This window comes from Mustela putorius, unplaced genomic scaffold (genome assembly GCF_011764305.1).
Source record: "Mustela putorius furo isolate JIRA1106 unplaced genomic scaffold, ASM1176430v1.1 tig00000174_pilon_pilon_pilon, whole genome shotgun sequence".
Classification (NCBI taxonomy): Eukaryota; Metazoa; Chordata; class Mammalia; order Carnivora; family Mustelidae; genus Mustela; species Mustela putorius.
The window spans coordinates 1,227,094-1,246,301 of NW_025421304.1; the positions used below are offsets into that span (position 1 = coordinate 1,227,094).

Consider the following 19,208-nt stretch of genomic DNA (forward strand, 5'->3'; position numbering starts at 1 on the left):
TGATATACACAAGGTTTGAACATTATGCAGAAGGAAATGAATAGAGGGGAAGGGAGTGAGAAATAATGAAAGACTTTTTTTTTTCATTTATTGATATTGCTTCATTGGTTTGGGTGCAAATGCATTAACTCTGTAATTTTTTTTAAAGATTTTGTTTATTTGTGAGAGAGAGAGAGAGAGCGCGAGCACAGGCAGACAGAGTGGCAGGCAGAGTGGCAGGCAGAGGCAGACTCCCTGCCAAGCAAGGAGCCCAATGCGGGACTCGATCCCAGGACACTGGGATCATGACCTGAGCTGAAGGCAGCTGCTTAACCAACTGAGCCACCCAGGCGTTCCTATCTCTGTAATTTTTGATGAAGCATTTAACAAATGACTTAAAATAGGCTCATAAAAGAATACAAAATTTCACTTAGCAGTGCTCATTTTGATAGTAATGCAAAATATTTGAACAAAATATCCTGTTTACTAATTCTCTAATTGGCTTCACTTTTCTTTTTTTGGAAGACTTTTAAATTTAGAGAGAGAGCATGTGCAAGTGGGTGAGGGGCAGAGAATCCCAAGCAGACTCCACACTGAGTGTGAAGCCCATTACAGGGCTTGGTCTCACAATCTTGAGATTATGGCCTGAGCTGAAATCAAGGGTTGGACGCTCAACCGATGAGCCACCCAGGGATCCCCACTCAACTTTTCTTAAATTGATTATAAAATATTTTATGGGCATACGCCTGTAACAAATAAAATAACTCAATATTAAAAAAAAAAACCCAAACCCTCTAATAGGGGATCTAAGAAAAAAGGAAGTGGGGAATGGAAGGACAGACTTCCCCTGGAAATATTTTAATCTAAGGAATTCTGTTCATATCTAAGAAATTCTGGGCAAATTATCTTGTTTTGTACCATTTCTCCACTTAAATTTCCTTGGGACCAAGGTGTCTGCACTATTAAAAATTCACTGCTCTAGCCTCCAGAACAAAAGTAATTCATGGGCTGTTTGTGCAGTCCATATAACTCTTTTGGCCCTCATGGTGTCTTTAAATAAAAATCTGAGCTATCACTTAATAATCAAGAGCTATTGGGGCGCCTGGGTGGCTGAGTCAGTTAAGTATCTGCCTTTGGCTCAGGTCATGATCCCAGGGTCCTGGGATCCAGCCCCACATCAGGTTCTTGAGCCTGCTTTTTCCTCTTTGTCTGCTCCTCCCCCCACCTCCAGTTTGTGCTCTCTCACTCTCTCTCAAATAAATAAAATCTTAAAAAAAAAAAAACCCAAGAGCTATCACACACTAAAAAGATAAATAAAACATAAAACATCTGGGTTCTCTCAAAAAGAAGAGCTGGCAAAATGCCTGTTTCCTCACGTCGGTTAGTTGCAACTGGGGACTAGGTATCATCCTTAGCTACTGTCACAACCAGGCTCATTTCTATTATTCTTCTAATTGGTACCTATAATTTGTTCGTTTCTTTAGTATGCTTGCTTGTATCTTCATGGATGACACAAAAAAATAGCTTTCCTTTTTGGGTGTCCTAAGATGGTGCTAACGTAAGATTATATCTGAGTATGAGATGTCTAACTCTGTATAACAAATAGTGAAACACCTGATGTTTTAGAGACACTTGGTGGTTAAGTGTCCAACTCTAGTTTTTGGCGCAGGTCATGATCTCAGGGTTGTGAGACTGAGCCCCAACTTGTGCTTACACTAGGTGTGGAGCCTGTTTGTGATTCTCTATCTGTACCCAACTCTCTCCCTCTATAAACAAACAAACAAACAACAACCCCAAACCAGTTGATGTTTTGCCTGAAAAGAATTTGGTTTGATGCTTCATTAGCAGTAATAGCTACTATATCACATTAAATTTCTTTTTTTCTGTGTGTTTATAAATCTTGCAAGAGTTCTCTTTGAGTCAATGCTGTAATTTTTATTTTCCTAAAAAATAGTGTAGGTTTTCAAATGTACCAAAAAGAAGCACTGTATTTAACATTTTATTTTTATTATTTATTTATTTTAAAAAAAATTTAAAGATTTTATTCATTCATTTGAGAGAGAGACAGAGAGAGCGAGCATGGGTGGGGGGAGCAGCAGACTCATCCCTGAGCTGGGAGTCCAATGTGGTCCTCGATCCCAGGACCCAGAGATGCTTAACTATCTGAGTCCACCCAGGTGCCCTTTTATTTTTACTTTTTTTCAAGATTTTATTTTTAAGTAATCGCCACAACCAACTTGGGGCTTGAACTCACAGCGCTGAGACCAAGAGTTGCATGCCCCATTTAGTAAGCCAGTCAGGCACCCTAATATAACATCTTCAATCAGTAACTATTAAGCGTTGTTTTGTGTATTTATCCATTTTTCAAACATAATGCTGTTTGTCTTTTCATACTTTTTCATCAGTGTCACAGTGGTTTGTTTATACTCTTGTTTTTATGTTAGGCATTATATGATGTAGTAAAAAGGTTGCCAGTCTGAGTGAAGTCCTTCCCACATGCTACACACATTACTTTCACCGCCAACACTTAGGATTATTTCATGTTCCATAGGAAGTAAGTGATGATGGAAAATTTCTTGAATTCATTACCCTGAGTGTGTCTTTCTTCTATTTTATGTCCTGCCTGATGTTCAGCAAGGTCTGTAGAAACTGTTGTTTTTCAAAAAATAACACTAATGACAATCATGAATAAAATAATGACCAACATTCAGTGGGTATTTATTATATGACAGGCACAGTTCTAAGCACTTTATGTGTCTTTATTTGATCCTCACACAAAATTTTGAGGTAGGTGTAATTATTCCCATTTTATAATTTCTATTGAGACAAATATGTATAAAAACAGAAAAATGCTCAGGAAGAATAAATACTAAACACATAATGACTATCCTTCAGAATGGGGAATGGGTACAAGGATGGTAGTCCGTGGGTATGTTTGCCTTATTTGCAATTTTTAAATATCTTAAAAGGAAAATATGTTTATGCATTATTTCTGCAATTAAAATACATGATACAAATATATGCCTGGGGAGAATTTCCATCAGGATACCATGAATAATGGCAAAATCGCTGGGAAACTACAATGTCTATCAATAGGAATTTGATAAAATGGTATCACAGCAACATAAGGAAACACTAGGAAGCTATGAAAAGATCTCTCCTTACTCTGTTGAAAGTTGTTCATCGATGTTTTACAAGAAGAAAGCCTAAGTTTTGTAAAAACAAAAAGAATAAGCCATCTTAGAATAAAGAGATCACTTCTTTAAGGTCTTAAAGGTGTCTTACAAACTGTGATGTAAAGAAACCGAACTTCACAGTCACATAATTTAAGATGGGTTAAAATATTAAGAACATAGCAACTATAGACAATCTAGGGGAAAGTGAAAATTAGGATTATATTTAACATGAATTCTGAGGTTTAAAATAAGGTTAAAAAGGTGTCAAAAGTGTTATGACTTTCAGTATTTGCTAGCTTGAATTATCTAATGTCGAAAGAAATATATGCTTTTATCAAAGGGCTTCCAAAATATATTCTACTCATAGGATGTTTCTCCTACATGATTTTTCTCAGGTTGAATAAGCTAGAATCAACAAATAAGATGTTTCTACATTATCCTATTTAAAGGGATTATTATCAAGATAAGTTCTCTAATATTGAATAGTTTTGAGCTATAATTAAAAGCCTTCCTGCAGATTTCATATATTCTATGGTTCATCACCAGTACAAATTTTGATGTTGAATAAGTTGTGAGCCATAATTAAAGGTCTTTCCACATTCCCTATATTCATATGGTTTCTCACCACTATGAATTCTATGATGACTAATAAGTTGTGAACTCTGAGAATAGGCTTTCCCACATATCTTACATTCATAGGGCTTTTCACCAGTATGAATTCTCTGATGTCGAGTAAGGTCTGAACCAGAACGAAAAGCCTTTTCACATTCCTTACATTCGTAGGGTTTCTCACCTGTATGAATTCTCTGATGTTTAATAAGTTGTGAGCTCTGACTAAAGGCATTGCCACATTCCTTACATTCATAGGGTTTCTCCCCTGTATGAATTCTCTGATGTTGAGTAAAGTTTGAGCCACTACTAAAAGCCTTCCCACATTCTTTACATTCATAGGGCTTTTCACCAGTGTGAATTCTCTGATGTCGAGTGAAGTTTGAGCCACTACTAAAGGCCTTTCCACATTCCTTGCATTCATACGGTTTCTCACCAGTGTGAATTCTGTGATGTCGAGTAAGGTCTGAACCACAAATAAATGTTTTCCCACATTCCTTACATTCAAAGGGTTTCTTGCCAGTATGAATTTTCTGATGATGACTGAGTCTTGAGGGATGTCTAAAGGCCTTTCCACATTCCTTACATTCATAGGGTTTCTCAATGGTATGAATGATCTGATGTGTACTAAGTTGTGAGTCATGTCTAAAGGTTTTCCTATATTCCTTAGTTGCACAATATTTCTCTTTATTATTAAGGATTTGCTGTAATGTAAAGGATGGATGCTGACTGAAAGTGGGCATTCCTTCATGGGTGAGTATCAGTTGACTGAAGTGTCCCTCCTGAGAGCCATGTTGTTTCTCAAACTGGCCATTACATTCCCAATCATCTCTGAAACTAGAGCACTGAAGGTCATGTCTTGTAAGTCTTTCCATTATTTCCCACTGCGCTGACTCTATTTCATAAATTTCCTTCTTCAGAAATAATTTCTTGGTCTCACATCTTGATTCCAGGACTGAAAGAAAATATGAAAGTAATCACTCATATTTTTCTTGTTTGGGAGAAATAAAACTTCAATTAAAAGGGAAGAATTAAAATGAACTTTAAAAAAATAGACAAGAAAAGAGCAAGGACAGATCATATAGTAAGATGAGGGCACTAAGTAAGCCATTGGTTTCCAAACATTGCTATTGGTCAGAACTACTTAGGGGAACTTCCTGAACATAAAGATGACTTAAGTGTTATCTCCCTTGTTACAAAATGACTTTTATCATAAATACATGTATAAAATCTCACAGCATATGCACACACAGCTATAAGAGCATCCCACAGATGAACTGTAAAATAAGGGAAATGATCATGCCTACTTAATAGAGTTATTATCAGGATTAAATGAATATGTCTAAGAAAAAATTCCCAGGGGTTGGCAAACTAAGGCCTGTAGCACTGCAACAATTTTTGTAAGTAAAGGTTTATTGGAAGACAGCTACACTTATTTACACGTTGTCTATGACTGCTTTTAAGCTACAATGGCAGAAGTGAGTAGTAGCAATGGAGACCACATTAACTACAAACTTAAAAATATTTATTACCTGGCCCTTTAGGAAATGTTGCCAGCCCCTGGTTAGATTTACGTTGTCTATTACAGTAGCCATGACCATATGTGTGTATTTAAATTTAACATAATTAAAATTAAATAAAAATTCAAATTTAATTCCTCAGTGGCACTATCCACATTTCCTGTGGCCAACTGTGGCTAGTGACTACTATGTTGGAAATGACAAACATAGGACATTTCCATCATCACTGGAAGTTCTATTGGGACAGCACTGGTCTAGATTCTGCAACTGGAGTCTCTTTAACAAATGATAAGGAAATAGAGGGTGGCAATCTAGATGGGAAGCACGAATGAATCTAGTATGAGTGGTAGATAAAGAGGGTTCTTTTGGAGCTAAATAAGGAATATGTTTGGGGTTTGATGAAAATACTTTATGGCTTGGAATTCTGTGATGCTGATCTTAGTCAGGAGAAGAGAAAAGTACTTAACAAGTATGTAAGCACTAAGAGTTCTGACCACCTGACAGGAAGGACATTTGTGGGTTTTAAGAGAAGGAAGAGACTATAACGGCAGTGTTCTACTGGAAGTTCAGAGTTACCAGATTAAGTCATGAATTTTGAACTCACACTCAAGTTAACTACAAGCTTTGTTTTCTTGGCCAAAGTTGTTCATTTTTTTGAGCCCTCAATTCTCTATTTATACAATAGAAGTAATAACTCTTATAATCATCATGAGGATTGTAAATAATTATTAAAGTATTTGTCATAAAGTAAGTGTTTAATATTTGAGAGATAATACAAAAGAATCTCTATACAAAAATGGGGATATTAGGCAAGTGAAGTGTTTTGAAGACCACACTATGGACCAAAAAAAAAGAAAATCATTCGCGTACATTGTCTCTTCTCTCATATAATTATTCAGCAAATATCCCCTAATCTTGCTCCTAAATACATCTTGAAACTCTTCCTCCTATTGTCAGTAAAATATCTAATACATCTCTTGAACTATCAGGACAGCCTCTTTCTTTTTTAGTTTCCCCACTTGAGGTTTACAATCCTGAATCCATCCCTTATGATAATTTCTCCTGCAATAAAAGCCAAACTGCTGAACATGGTCTATAAAGCTCTGAATGATCCAGTTGCTGCCTGCCTCTTCAAACATATCTCAAGCTATGCTCCCTTTTGGTTGCTAAGCTCCATCATCATGTTGGCCCCACTTTGCAGGTCTTCAGATGCTCCGTTTTTAGTTCCTCTTCGGGTCTTTCCAGGAATTTTTCCTTAAGTCTCGTAGATTCCCACCCCCCCCCCATTGGCCTTGATAACTACTGCCCATTTTCCAAATCTCTAAAGGTCATACTTTTTGAGGCCTTCCCTGATTCCAGGACCAAATTATACCCTCCTTGTAATCACAATTTGTAATTACATATTTAGTCAGGTTCACTTAATATCTTTTTCCCTGAATAGGTGTTAAGGTCTTTGTGTTAACTTCATTTTAAAAGTAAAATGTCTATTGCCTTCATCGATGTGTATCCAGTTCTAAGCACAGTTATAAGTTCTAAGTTACATACTGGAAGTATGAATGTTACAGTAAGTTCTAAGTTACATACTGGAAGATCAACAAATATTTATTAACGGACTTGATCAGCAAGTATTTGAATATATACTCCTTAATAAAAGATGTATTAAAAAATTCCTCTAGAAAAAAAGGACATACTCTTTTCAAACACCACACAGTGAATATATACATTTATTTTACTGTTCCTTCAAGTCCCATTAAAGTGATAGTGATGAGATTAAATGAAAGAAGAAACTCCATGAGGACAAAGAATAGGAGAGGGAAGAGCAGCAACAAAATTTTGGAAGCTAGAGTAGAGGTAATAGTAAGAAAGTGCCAAAAATAAATAAATAAATAAATAAATAAATAAATAAAGTGTCAAATAAACACCTTGAAACCTAGGTTGCAGATTGGTCCTACTATACAATCTACTTATTTCCAAGAACTACAAGCAACAGGTTATCTTTGAAAGTAGGGTGCATGGTGGGCTGAAAAAGGAAGATTAATTGAAAATCTGTAAGAAACAGATAGACCTCATATTGTCAAATCTACCCTATACAGCAGGCTGATCCCCAGGCTGATATCCTCAGTAAACTTTCAAAATCTGGCAATCAAGCTCATTTTATTGATTCCTAGAAAGACAGTAGAGGATTCCATTCTGGAGAAAACAAACCTAAAAGATCCGTAGGTGGTGTGAGCCACTGAACTGTTCTATGCAGATCATGCTACAGTGACTACCACCAATAAATCTACACATCCTCAGATATAAACAAGCTCAGATCAGCTTTTTTCTACAACCGTTTTATATGAAGAGACAGCCTTGAGTCATTAACAATTTCAGGAAAAATCTTAAACATGAGATTAAAATGAACAAAGAAAAAAACTCAGGAAAGAGAGACAATGGAGAAAATTTTTTAAATTCAGAAAAATAATGCTTCTAAAAACAATCTCATAAGAGAATAATGTCAGAAAAAAATATTCAAAGAACAACTAATAAGAATTAGAACTTAATAAAAATCTCACAGAAAGTACAACAAAAAATACGAAAAATAGAAAAAAAAAGAAATTCTAGAGCTAAGACAAGAAATCAAGATCTGAATTACGAGTGTTTAATCACTCAAAAAATTTAATGAGCCCATAATATGTGTCAGACATGGTGCCAGGCACTGGAAATAAAAAGTGAACAAAGTCTGAAACACAGAGAACAGAGAAGATAATGAGGAATAAGTAATAAGAAAATAATACAAGAAAACCTCAGATATTTTGTTTCCAGAATAAAATGTCTCAGTGAGTGCCCAAGTGAAAGAATAAAATCAACATTATATACCTCAACTTGAAATATTAGACTGTTATAAATAAATTCCAAAAGTTTCCAAAGAGATTAAACAGATCACATAAAAGACTTAAGATCCTGAATGTGTTTTGGATTTCTCAATGATACTAGATGCTAATTTCAAAAATCCATGGGACAATGCCATCAAAATTTTGAAGTTAAATTTTTCAACCTAAAACTACATCTCCAGCAAATATCAATGAAAAATGAGGGTGGAATGAAAACATTTTCAGACATATAAGATTTCATAAAATACACTATTTACTTTTCTTGAATACGTTCCTTGATTGGTTTTGAACATGTGCCTCAGAATAATGAAGGAATAAACCAAGCAAGAGGATGGCAAGAGATCCAAGAGTCAAGGTATATAAATGTATCCAAGATAACCCAATACAGAAGCAAATCAAAAGAAATTCAAAGGAGAGCGCCTGGGTGGCTCAGTGGGTTAAAGCCTCTGCCTCCAGCTCAGGTCACAGTCCCAGAGTCCTGGGATCGAGCCCCCTCCTGTGCCCCCGTCCGGCTCTCTGCTCAGCGGGGAGACTGCTTCCCTTCCTCTCTCTCTGCCTGCCTCTCTACCTACTTGTGAGCTCTGTCAAATGAATAAATAAAATCTTAAAAAAAAAAAAAAAGAGGGCGCCTGGGTGGCTCAGTGGGTTAAAGCCTCTGCTTTCGGCTCAGGTCATGATCCCAGGGTCCTGGGATCCAGCCCCGCATCAGGCTCTCTGCTCAGCAGGGAGCCTGCTTCTTCCTCTCTCTCTGCCTGCTTCTCTGCCTACTTGTGATCTCTGTCTGTCAAATAAATAAATAAAATCTTAAAAAAAAAAAAAAGAAATTCAAAGGAGCATGGTGAAGAGAATCAGTGGGATAATGAAGAGAAATTCTAAAACGATAGCTATGTAACAGTCTCAGTTGGGACAGAACAGAGGGTAGAGGAGAAATGTCTCTTAAAAAATAAACCAGTTATCTGATGTGTCTGAAAAGAGATTAATGAGAGATATTGAGAAAACTAAGCAACTCTCAGTTAAGACAAGGATTAATTGCATGGAAAAGAACAAGTCACAGAGGAAGTGAAATGTGACTACAGAGCTCAATAATAAAAGACACTTTAAATAGTCATCAACTGAACTGAATAATCATTTAAAAATCATGATACTTGGAGGATAAAGGAAGGTGTATGCTAAAATTTTCAAATTCCACAGTGAAAAGCCAATTATCACTGAAACAAGAATTCATGAAAAAAAAAACCTCTCAGAAAGGATACAAATAATGACAAAAAAGTAGTAGGAGTCATGGGGAAAGAAAATTATACAGAAAATCAAATAAATGTAAAATATGAGTTCTGGATGATGCAATGATGCAGATCTAACAATGAAACATTTCCAGGGTTGAACAAAATGGTTAGTAATCCCAGAACTCCTTTATGTATCAAGCAGAATTTATGAAGAGTTTTAACCAGATATATCTTGGCAGAATTTCTGAGATTCAAAGAAAAAGACAAGTCCACAGAAGTAAAAACCTGATGAATCCGGTTGTATCCTATTCATGCCTTTGTGTTTGATGTAGCCCCCAGCAGTTCTCTAAAGTTTTGAATTAGTTATTAGCCTTGAGGTATCAAATTTAATATGGAAATATGGATTGCCGACTTCCTGAAAGACAACATTATCTGAAAGCACTGGACGTGCATTCTCAAAGGACAGCTGTCCTAGACTTAACAAGTGCTTACTCCTTTAAGATGTTAAAATGGTGGGGTGCCTGGGTGGCTCAGTGGGTTAAAGCCTCTGACTTCGGCTCAGGTCATGATCTCAGGGTTCTGGGATCAAGCCCCGCATCCAGCTCTCTGCTAAGCGGGGGAGCCTGCTTCCTCCTCTCTCTCTGCCTGCCTCTCTGCCTACTTGTGATCTCTGTCAAATAAATTAATAAAGTCTTAAAAAAAAAAGATGTTAAAATGGTATAAATTCTCTCTCATTAGCCAGTCTCCTCACTACTGCCTGGTTTCACAGGGACCCTCAGGTGAGTCTCAGTTGCCATGAACCTTTTACAGTATCGCTTTTCTTTTCTTTTTTTTTTTTTTTTTAAAGATTTTATTTATTTATTTATTTGACAGAGAGAAATCACAAGTAGATGGAGAGGCAGGCAGAGAGAGAGAGAGGGAAGCAGGCTCCCTGCTGAGCAGAGAGCCCGATGCGGGACTCGATCCCAGGATCCTGAGATCATGACCTGAGCCGAAGGCAGTGGCCCAACCCACTGAGCCACCCAGGCGTCCCCAGTATCGCTTTTCTTAATTTCATCTTCATTCCTGAAACATTTTTGCTGGATTTGGAATTCTAGGTTAACAGTTCTTTAGCACAATAAAATACTGTTCCACTTTCTTCTGGCCTCTGTGATTTACTAAGAGAAAGAGAAATCCAGTCATTCGGGTAATTGTTTCCCTATAAATAATGAATTATTTTTTCTACGGTTCTTTCATTACTTTTTGGTCATCCATTTTCAGCAATTTGATTACTATGTGTCTGGTATGGATTTCTTTGTTTATCTTTGGGGTGGTTGAGATTCCTGAATTGCTGTGTTGTATCTTTTACCAAATTTGGTAAGCCAGTATTTCTTCAAATAGTTTTTCAGTCCTGAACTTTGTCCTTCTGGGACTTCAATGACACATGTTAAGCCTCTGTTATTCTCTCACATGCCTCTGAGGCTACATTCTTTTTGAATTTTCAATCTGTATTGTTATTTATGTGAACCAATTTCTTGTGACTTACCTTCAAGGTCACTGATTTCTTCATTATTTCCATTCTATTGAGCTTATCTAGTGAGTTTTAAAAATTTTGGCCACTGTATTTTTCAATTCTAAAATTTTCATGTTTCTTTTTATATCCTCTATATTTTAAAGATTTTATTTATTTATTTGACAGGTGGAGATCACAAGTAGGCAGAGAGGCAGGCAGAGAGAGAGAGGTGGAAGCAGGTTGCCCGCTGAGCAGAGCGCCCAATGCAGGGCTCGATCCCAGGACTCTGGGATCATGACCTGAGTCAAAGGCAGAGGCTTTAACCCACTGAGTCACCCAGGTACCCCTTATCCTCTATATTTTAATTGGATTTTTTGCTGAAGAGTTTATGGGATCTGCATATATATTTTAGATATTACCCCCTTATCAGATATATGATCTGCAAACATTTTGTCACATAATGTAGGTTACCTTTTCGTTTCATTGACAATTTCCTTTGCTGTGCAGAAGACTTTGGGTTTGATGTGGTCCCACTTGTTTATTTTTGCTTTTGTTGTTTTTGTTTTGATGTCAAATTCAAAAAAATCATCACCAAGACCGATATCAAGGATTTAGGAGCTTATTGCCTATATTTTCTTCCAGAAGTTTTGTGGTTTCAAGTCTTATGTTCAGGTGCTTAATCCATTTTGAGCTGATTTTTGGGTATGGTGTAAGATAGAGGTCTAGTTTCATTCTTTTGCATGTGGCTGTCCAGTTTCCTCAACACCATTTATTGAAGAGACTGTCCTTTCCCCACTGTATATTCTTGGCTCCTTTGTCATAAATTAATTAACCATATGTGTGTTGGTTTATTTCTGGGTTATTTGGTTCCATCAATTGATGTGTCTGTTTTTATGCCAGTACCATACTGTTTTGGTTTTGATAGGTTTTAATATAGTCTGAAATCAGGAAGTGTGGGGCCTCCAGCTTCATTCTTAAGATTGTTTTGGCTATTTGGTTCTTTTGTGGTTCTATACAACTTTATGATTGTTCTATTTCTATGAATTGCCACTGGATTTTGATAGGGATTTCACTGAATCTGTAACTTGCTTTGGGTAGTATGGACATTATAACAACATTAATTCTTTGAACCCATGAACAGAAATATCTATTTATTTGTATCTTTTTACTTTCTTTCATCAGTGTCTTACAGTTTTCAGTGTATAGGTCTTTCACCTCTTTGGTTAAATTTATTCCTTGGTATTTTATTCTTTTTGATGTAATTTTAAGTGGAACTATCTTAATTTCTCTGAGTATTGATTATTAGCATATAGAAATGCAACTGATTTTTGTATATTGATTTTGTATTCTGGGCCTTCACTTAATTCATTTATTAATTTAAGGCATTTGTTAAGTTTATTAATGGTTTGAAGAAATATTATAGCCATTAAAGTAATGATAGGATAGAAATTTTGATATCCTGGGGAAATAGTTATATTATCTTAAATTTTATTTATTTTTATTTATTTATTTATTTTTAAATTTTATTTATTTATTTGACAGACAGAGATCACAAGTAGGGAGAGAGGCAGGCAGAGAGAGAGGAGGAAGCAGGCTCCCTGCTGAGCAGAGAGCCCGATGTGGGGCTTGATCCCAGGACCCCGGGATCATGACCCGAGCCGAGGGCAGAGGCTTTAATCCACTGAGCCACCCTATCTTAAATTTTAAAAGTAGGCTAAAAACTTGCAAATTCGGGGCGCCTGGGTGGCTCAGTGGGTTAAGCCGCTGCCTTCGGCTCAGGTCATGATCTCAGAGTCCTGGGATCGAGTCCCGCATCGGGCTCTCTGCTCGGCAGGGAGCCTGCTTCCCTCTCTCTCTCTCTCTGCCTGCCTCTCCATCTACTTGTGATTTCTCTCTGTCAAATAAATAAATAAAATCTTTAAAAAAAAAAAAAAACTTGCAAATTCAAGGGTAAGAAAAGATCACTGAAAAACTGGAAAGGAAATATACTAAAATACGATCAATAGTTGCCTTGAGTTGGTAGTATTATATGCCTTTTTCTTTTTTTAAATTTTTATTAACATATAATGTATTATTAGCCCCAGGGGAACAGTCCTGTGAACTGCCAGGTTTACACACTTCACTCACTTACTAATTTTAATAGTTTTTTTGAGGAGTTGATCTTTAGAGTTTTCTATATAAGTATCATGTCACCTGCAAATAGAGATTTACTTCTTCCTTCTAATTTGGATGCCTTTGCTTTCTTTTTCTTGCCTAATTATTCTGGCTAAGACTTCTGGTACTATGCTAATAAAAGTGGTGAGAGTAGTACTATGCTAATAAAAGTGGTGAGAGTATTCCTGATCTTTTTTTTTTTTTTAAAGATTTATTTATTTATTTATTTTTGACAGACAGAGATTACAAGTAGGCAGAGAGGCAGACAGAGAGAGTGAGAGGAGGAAGCAGGCTCCCCACTGAGCAGAGAGCCGGATACGGGGCTCGATCCCAGGACCCTGAGACCATGACCTGAGCCGAAGGCAGACGCTTTAACCCAATGAGCCACCCAGACGTCCCTCTTATTCCTGATCTTAGAGAAGAAAAGCTTTCGGTTGAGTATGTTAGCTGTGGGCTTGTCATATAGCCTTTATTATGTTGAAGTACATTCCCTCTATACCCACTTTGTTGAGAGTTTTATTCATGGTCGGGTCTGGTTAGTACTTGGATGGGAGAGTCTTATTCATGGATGCATTTTGGGGGAAAAAAAGTTTTTTTAAGTGGGGGAGGGGCAAAGGGTGAGGGAGGGGGAGAGAGAGAGAGAGAGAATATAAGCAGATTCCATGCCTAGCAGGGAACCAGATGTAGGGCTCAATCTCACAGCTCTGAGATCATCACCTTAGCTAAAATCAAGAGTCGGATGCTTAACTGACTAAGCCATTCAGGTACCCGCTAAAAAACATTTTTTTTTTTAAGATTTTACTTATTTATTTGTCAGAGGGAGAGCGAGAAAGCGAGCACAGGCAAGCAGAGGCAGAGGGAAAAGCAGGCTCCCTGCTGAGCAAGGAGCCCGATGTGGGACTCGATCCCAGGATGCTGGGATCATGATCTGAGCTGCTTAACCAACTGAGCCACCCAGGCGTCCCATCAAAAAACATTTTTAATGAAACTTACTTAATGTAAGTTTTAAAATTTATATGGAAGACAAAATATAACCAAACACTTCTGAAGGAAAGGGTGGAGGATTCTATCTTGTCAGAGATCAGGACTTTCTATATAAGTAAGACTAATTAGGACAGGGATAGATAAAAAGGCCAATATGATAAGAGAAACCTAAATATACACATAATTTTAATATGTACAGAAGGAATCTGTGGATTGGTGGATCAGTGGAAAATGGATGGACTTTTCATTCAATGAGGGAAAGATAATTTGTTTTCATATGGGAAAAAATTACAACTGATCTCTACCTCAAACCATTTATAAAAATCAATTTTGGTTATGTTAATAGGGCTTTAATAAGAAAGTCAAAACATAAAAATTCTTCAAAGAACAAATAGGAGGAAAGATTTAAGATTCAAAGATATGGGGGTACTTGGCTGGTTCAGTCAGTAGAAGATCTAACTCTTGATCCTCAGGGATGTGAATTTGAGCTCCACATTGGGTATAAAGATTACTTAAAAATAAAATCTCTCTTTTTTTTAAGATTTTATTTATTTATTTGACAGAGAGAGATCACAAGTAGGCAGAGAGGCAGGGGGAGGGAGAGAGAGGGGGAAGCAGGCTCCCCGCTGAGCAGAGAGCCCGATGCAGGCCTCGATCCCAGGACCCTGGGATCATGACCTGAGCTGAAGGCAGAGGCTTTAACCAACTGAGCCACCCAGGCATCCCTAAAAATAAAATGTTTAAAAGGAAAAAATTTTTTTAAAAAGACCCCAAAATATGAAGCATATAGCAAAAAAAAGTAGACTGTTTTATAAACTATATATAACTTAACCATTAAAAATATAATTTAACACACTAACATATAGAATTACTATTCATCAAAAGATATCATAAAATAAATACAGAACCTACAACAGGAAAAGATGTCTACAAAATAGGTTATTGACCAAAAACTAGTATCTACAAAATATGTAAGAAGTTCCTTCCATCTGGGCACCTGGGTGGCTCAGTGGGTTAAGCCACTGCCTTCAGCTCAGGTCATGATCTCAGGGTCCTGGGATCGAGGCCTGCATCGGGCTCTCTGCTCAGCGGGGAGCCTGCTTCCCTCTCTCTCTCTCTGCCTGCCTCTCTGTCTACTTGTGATCTCTGTCAAATAAATAAAATCTTTTAAAAAAAAAAAAAAAGTTCCTTCCATCTTAGGAAAAGGACAAATACCCTAATGCAAAAATGATCAAAATGGCGTTACACAGAAGGGGCAATAATGACCAAATAAGGAAAGGCAATCATCTTTAATAGTAACCAGGAAAATTTAATTTAAAACAATGAAATAAGATTTTATACTCATCAGATCATTAAAAAAAAAAAATCTTGGGACGCCTGGGTGGCTCAGTTGGTTAAGCAGCTGCCTTCGGCTCAGGTCATGATCCCAGCGTCCTGGGATCAAGTCCCACATCGGGCTCCTTGCTCCGCAGGGAGCCTGCTTCTCCCTCTGACTCTGCCTTCCACTCTGTCTGCCTGTGCTCGCTCTCACTCTCTCTTACAAATAAATAAATAAATAATCTTTAAAAAAAAAAAATCTTTCAGTATCACTTACAGGGAAAGACAGTGATAGAAACACTTGGAAAATGGTTTGGTATTACCTAGTAAAGCTGAGCAAGTATATATGCCAAGACCTAGCAATTACATTCCTAGGTATATTTCCTAGCAAATTTCTTGCTTATGCAAGTCTAGAGATTTATATATTCTTACCTTTTAATTTTATGTTCATTATGTTATATATATTCTATTGATTTGAAAGACAGTGTGTGTATTGGGAATGGCAGAAAGAGAGAGAGAGGGACAGAGAAACTTTAGCAGACTCCTGTCTGAGCCCAGAGCCAGATGCCGGGCTTGATCCAGGACCCTGAGATCATGACCCAAGCTGAAATTGAGTTGGATGCCTAACTGACTTTGCCACCCAAAGGCCCCTTTTGTATACAGTTTTTATTTATTTATATTTATTTAAAATATTTTATTTAGGGGTGCCTGGGTGGCTCACTTGGTTGGACGACTGCCTTCGGCTCAGGTCATGATCCTGGAGTCCCAGGATCGAGTCCCACATCAGGCTCCCAGCTCCACGGGGAGTCTGCTTCTCTCTCTGACCTTCTTCTTGCTCATGCTCTCTCTCACTGTCTCTCTCTCAAATAAATAAATAAAATCTTAAAAGAAATTTTTTTAAATTTATTTGTCAGAGAGAAAGAGAGAGAGAGCACGCACAAGCAGGGGGAGTGGCAGGCAGAGGGAGAAGCAGGCTCCCCATTGAGCAAGGAGCCTGAGGTGGAACTTGATCCCAGAACCCAGGGATCATGACCTGAGCTGAAAGCAAAGGCTTAACCAACTGAGCTACCCCGACACCCCTACAGTATTTTTTTAAAAAAATAAATAACTATGAAGAGCCAAATGGTCATAGCTGAAGAATGTATTAGTGAGCTAATACAAAATAAGTCAAGGAATTCCATGGAAAGGCAGTATAAATTGGAAAAAAAAAAGGATTAAAAAGTAATAGATACTAAGGATGATCCATATGTTCTAATGTCTAATTACAACCCCAAATAATAGAGAATATGTTCTATTCATGGTCTTATGGTAAGCAAAGACTTCTTAAAGAGAACAACAACAAAAAAAATACAGATAATGTGATTTTGGTTATATAAGAATCAAAAACAAGCTGAGGAAGAATTTGTCACATACGATCTAATGAGTGTGAAGCACAAAAGACTGATAAATTTGACTAAAATTAAGAACTTCTGTTTACAAATGAAACCACAGAGCTAAAAGACATTTCAGAATGGGAGAAGATATTTACAATTTTAGAACACTGAATGTATGTATAAGCAAAATATATAGAGAATCCTTACACATCATTAAGAAACATAGAAAGAATTCAACAGAAAGACCTTTTAAAAATTCCTGAATAGGCAATTTACTAAAGAAGAATTTCAAGAGACCAATGATATGACATGTGTTATACTTATCAGTAAAAAGGGAGATGCAAACTAAAACCACACTGGACTATACTATACATTCATCAATTGGAAAAAACCCAAGCATGACAATACCATATGTTAGGAAATGTGCAATCATAAGAGCTCTCATATACTGCTGGTGGGATTGTAAATTAGTTAACTTAAAAGAAAAGTTGAAAATTTGGCAGCTGAAGACATGATGTATTAAGATCCACTCCTCTCCTAGTCCTAAAACACAAATAATGTTTAGAGTAGCTGATTGTAATGGTCAAAAACTGTAACCAAATGTCTATGAACAATAGAACTGTTAAATAAACTGTGGTATATTCATATAATGAAATGAATCGATTCTGACTAAATCAACACTACATATGAATCTTAAAAGCGAAATGCTCAAGAAAAAAGACTTAAAAGAACATATATAGTAACGATTCCATGTATATAAAATTCAAACTTGGGGTGCCTGGCTGGCTCAGTGGGTTAAAGCCTCTGCCTTTGGCTCAGGTCATGATCCCAGGGTCCTGGGATCAAGCCCCACATCCGGCTCTCTGCTCAGCAGGGAGCCTGCTTCCTCCTCCCTCTCTGCCTGCTTCTCTGCCTTCTTGTGATCTCTATCTGTCAAATAAAAATAAATTAAAAAAAAATTCAAACTCAAGTAAAACTAAACTGTATGGTGGACGATACTCTTAGATAGTAAAACTATGAAAGGACATGAAGATATTGTGGATACAAAGAGATCTGTGTTGGTAGTGCTGTAGTTCTTGACCTGGGTAATGGTTCCATGAAAGTTCACTGTTGGAATGTATACCTGCAGTTTGTTACATTATTTGTGATAATGACAAAATAGTAACTTCAAGGCATATCTATCTCTCTAGTTGTAAGTGGACAGATGAATAAAAGAAATAGACAAAGAGGCCCTGAAATACAAACTAACATAAATCAGAACTTATTATAGAATAGGCAGATAAAACAATGATGAATCAGCTAAATGATGATGTGGCGCTAAAATGTGTGTGTGTGTGTGTGTGTGTGAGGGAGGAAGGTTAATTGATTTAGACTTTCAATTTATACCTTATTGCAAAAGAAACTTAAAAAGGGTTTAAATGGTATAAAACAAATTATAGAAGATTTTAAAAAACAGAATAAAGTATTATAAAATTTGTAGAGGACCATCAATTTTCTAAAATTGGAAATCAAAATAATCACTAAGGAGCTACAAACATATTGAAAATACATACTAAAGACGCCAACGCAAATTAAAATTAAAAAAGTAAAAGCACCTTCTGGAAATGGGTAAATGATTTTTTATTTCATAAAATCCATAAAAACTGAGTGAAAAAAACAAGAATAGTAGTAGATGAAAAGGGTAAAACTCAGTAGTGAGCAAGTTAAAGACAATAGCACCATTAGGATGAAAATACCCATTCTCACTAGTATTCAATATAATGACATGAAAACAATCCAGTATACCAAGAAATTTATTAGGGATGATAAAGGCATTAAAGTTACATATGGGAAAAAAATGTCCATATTTTTTAGAACTATATACTGAGATTATGCAAAGGTAAAATGACATGGAGTCTTGGATTTATCCAAAATACTTAAACAACCATGGCAAAGCACTGATCTCCTGGCTGCTCCCTGAATAAAGCCAATGCACACCTGCTTCATGATCTTTTACTGTCTGGCTTCCTCCCTCTGGAATGTTCTTCCTTCCAGTAATCACATACAATAATTTACTGCTGTACTTCTTTGAGTTTCTGTCAAAATGTCACCTAACTGGAAAAGTTTCTCTTTCCCTATCCTATAAAATAGCATCCTCTATCCCCTTTCTCTACTCTTCCTTTTTAGCACTTACTATTACATGACATATATTCATTTATTTTTGTACCTCTCTCCGCATAGGAGAGTAAGCTCTGGGAATAGAGATTCTGCATTCATTGCTGTAGTATCAGTGTTGGGAATAGTGCTAGGCATACAACAGGTACTCAGTAAACATACACTGAATGAATGAATGTGCTCTCCTGTTTAAACTCCTTTATACCAATTCTGTTTATCATTGCCAGCTCTAAGTTCTCAGTGGAGGCACAGAGCCTTTATTTCCAACATTCTAAAGTTAATGACAGGCACACTCAAATCTCCCTCTATGACATCTATACAGATTAATTTCTATATCTTAATCCCTTATTTTTT

At 36.7% G+C, this 19,208-nt stretch overlaps 2 protein-coding genes across 3 annotated transcripts in view; both read right to left on the reverse strand.

Annotated features, from left to right (window-relative positions):
• Positions 1–19,208, reverse strand: part of LOC101684181 — a 95,392-nt gene that overhangs the window by 63,130 nt on the left and 13,054 nt on the right. The gene's annotated exons all lie outside the window — the stretch shown is intronic.
• Positions 2,667–19,208, reverse strand: part of ZNF566 (zinc finger protein 566) — a 29,968-nt gene continuing 13,426 nt past the window's right edge. For both annotated transcript variants that reach the window (XM_045076555.1, XM_045076553.1), the window contains exon 5: positions 2,667–4,719. In XM_045076555.1, coding sequence (XP_044932490.1) covers positions 3,695–4,719 — 1,025 coding nt within the window. In that variant the 3' untranslated portion in view covers positions 2,667–3,694. The remainder of the gene's footprint in view (positions 4,720–19,208) is intronic.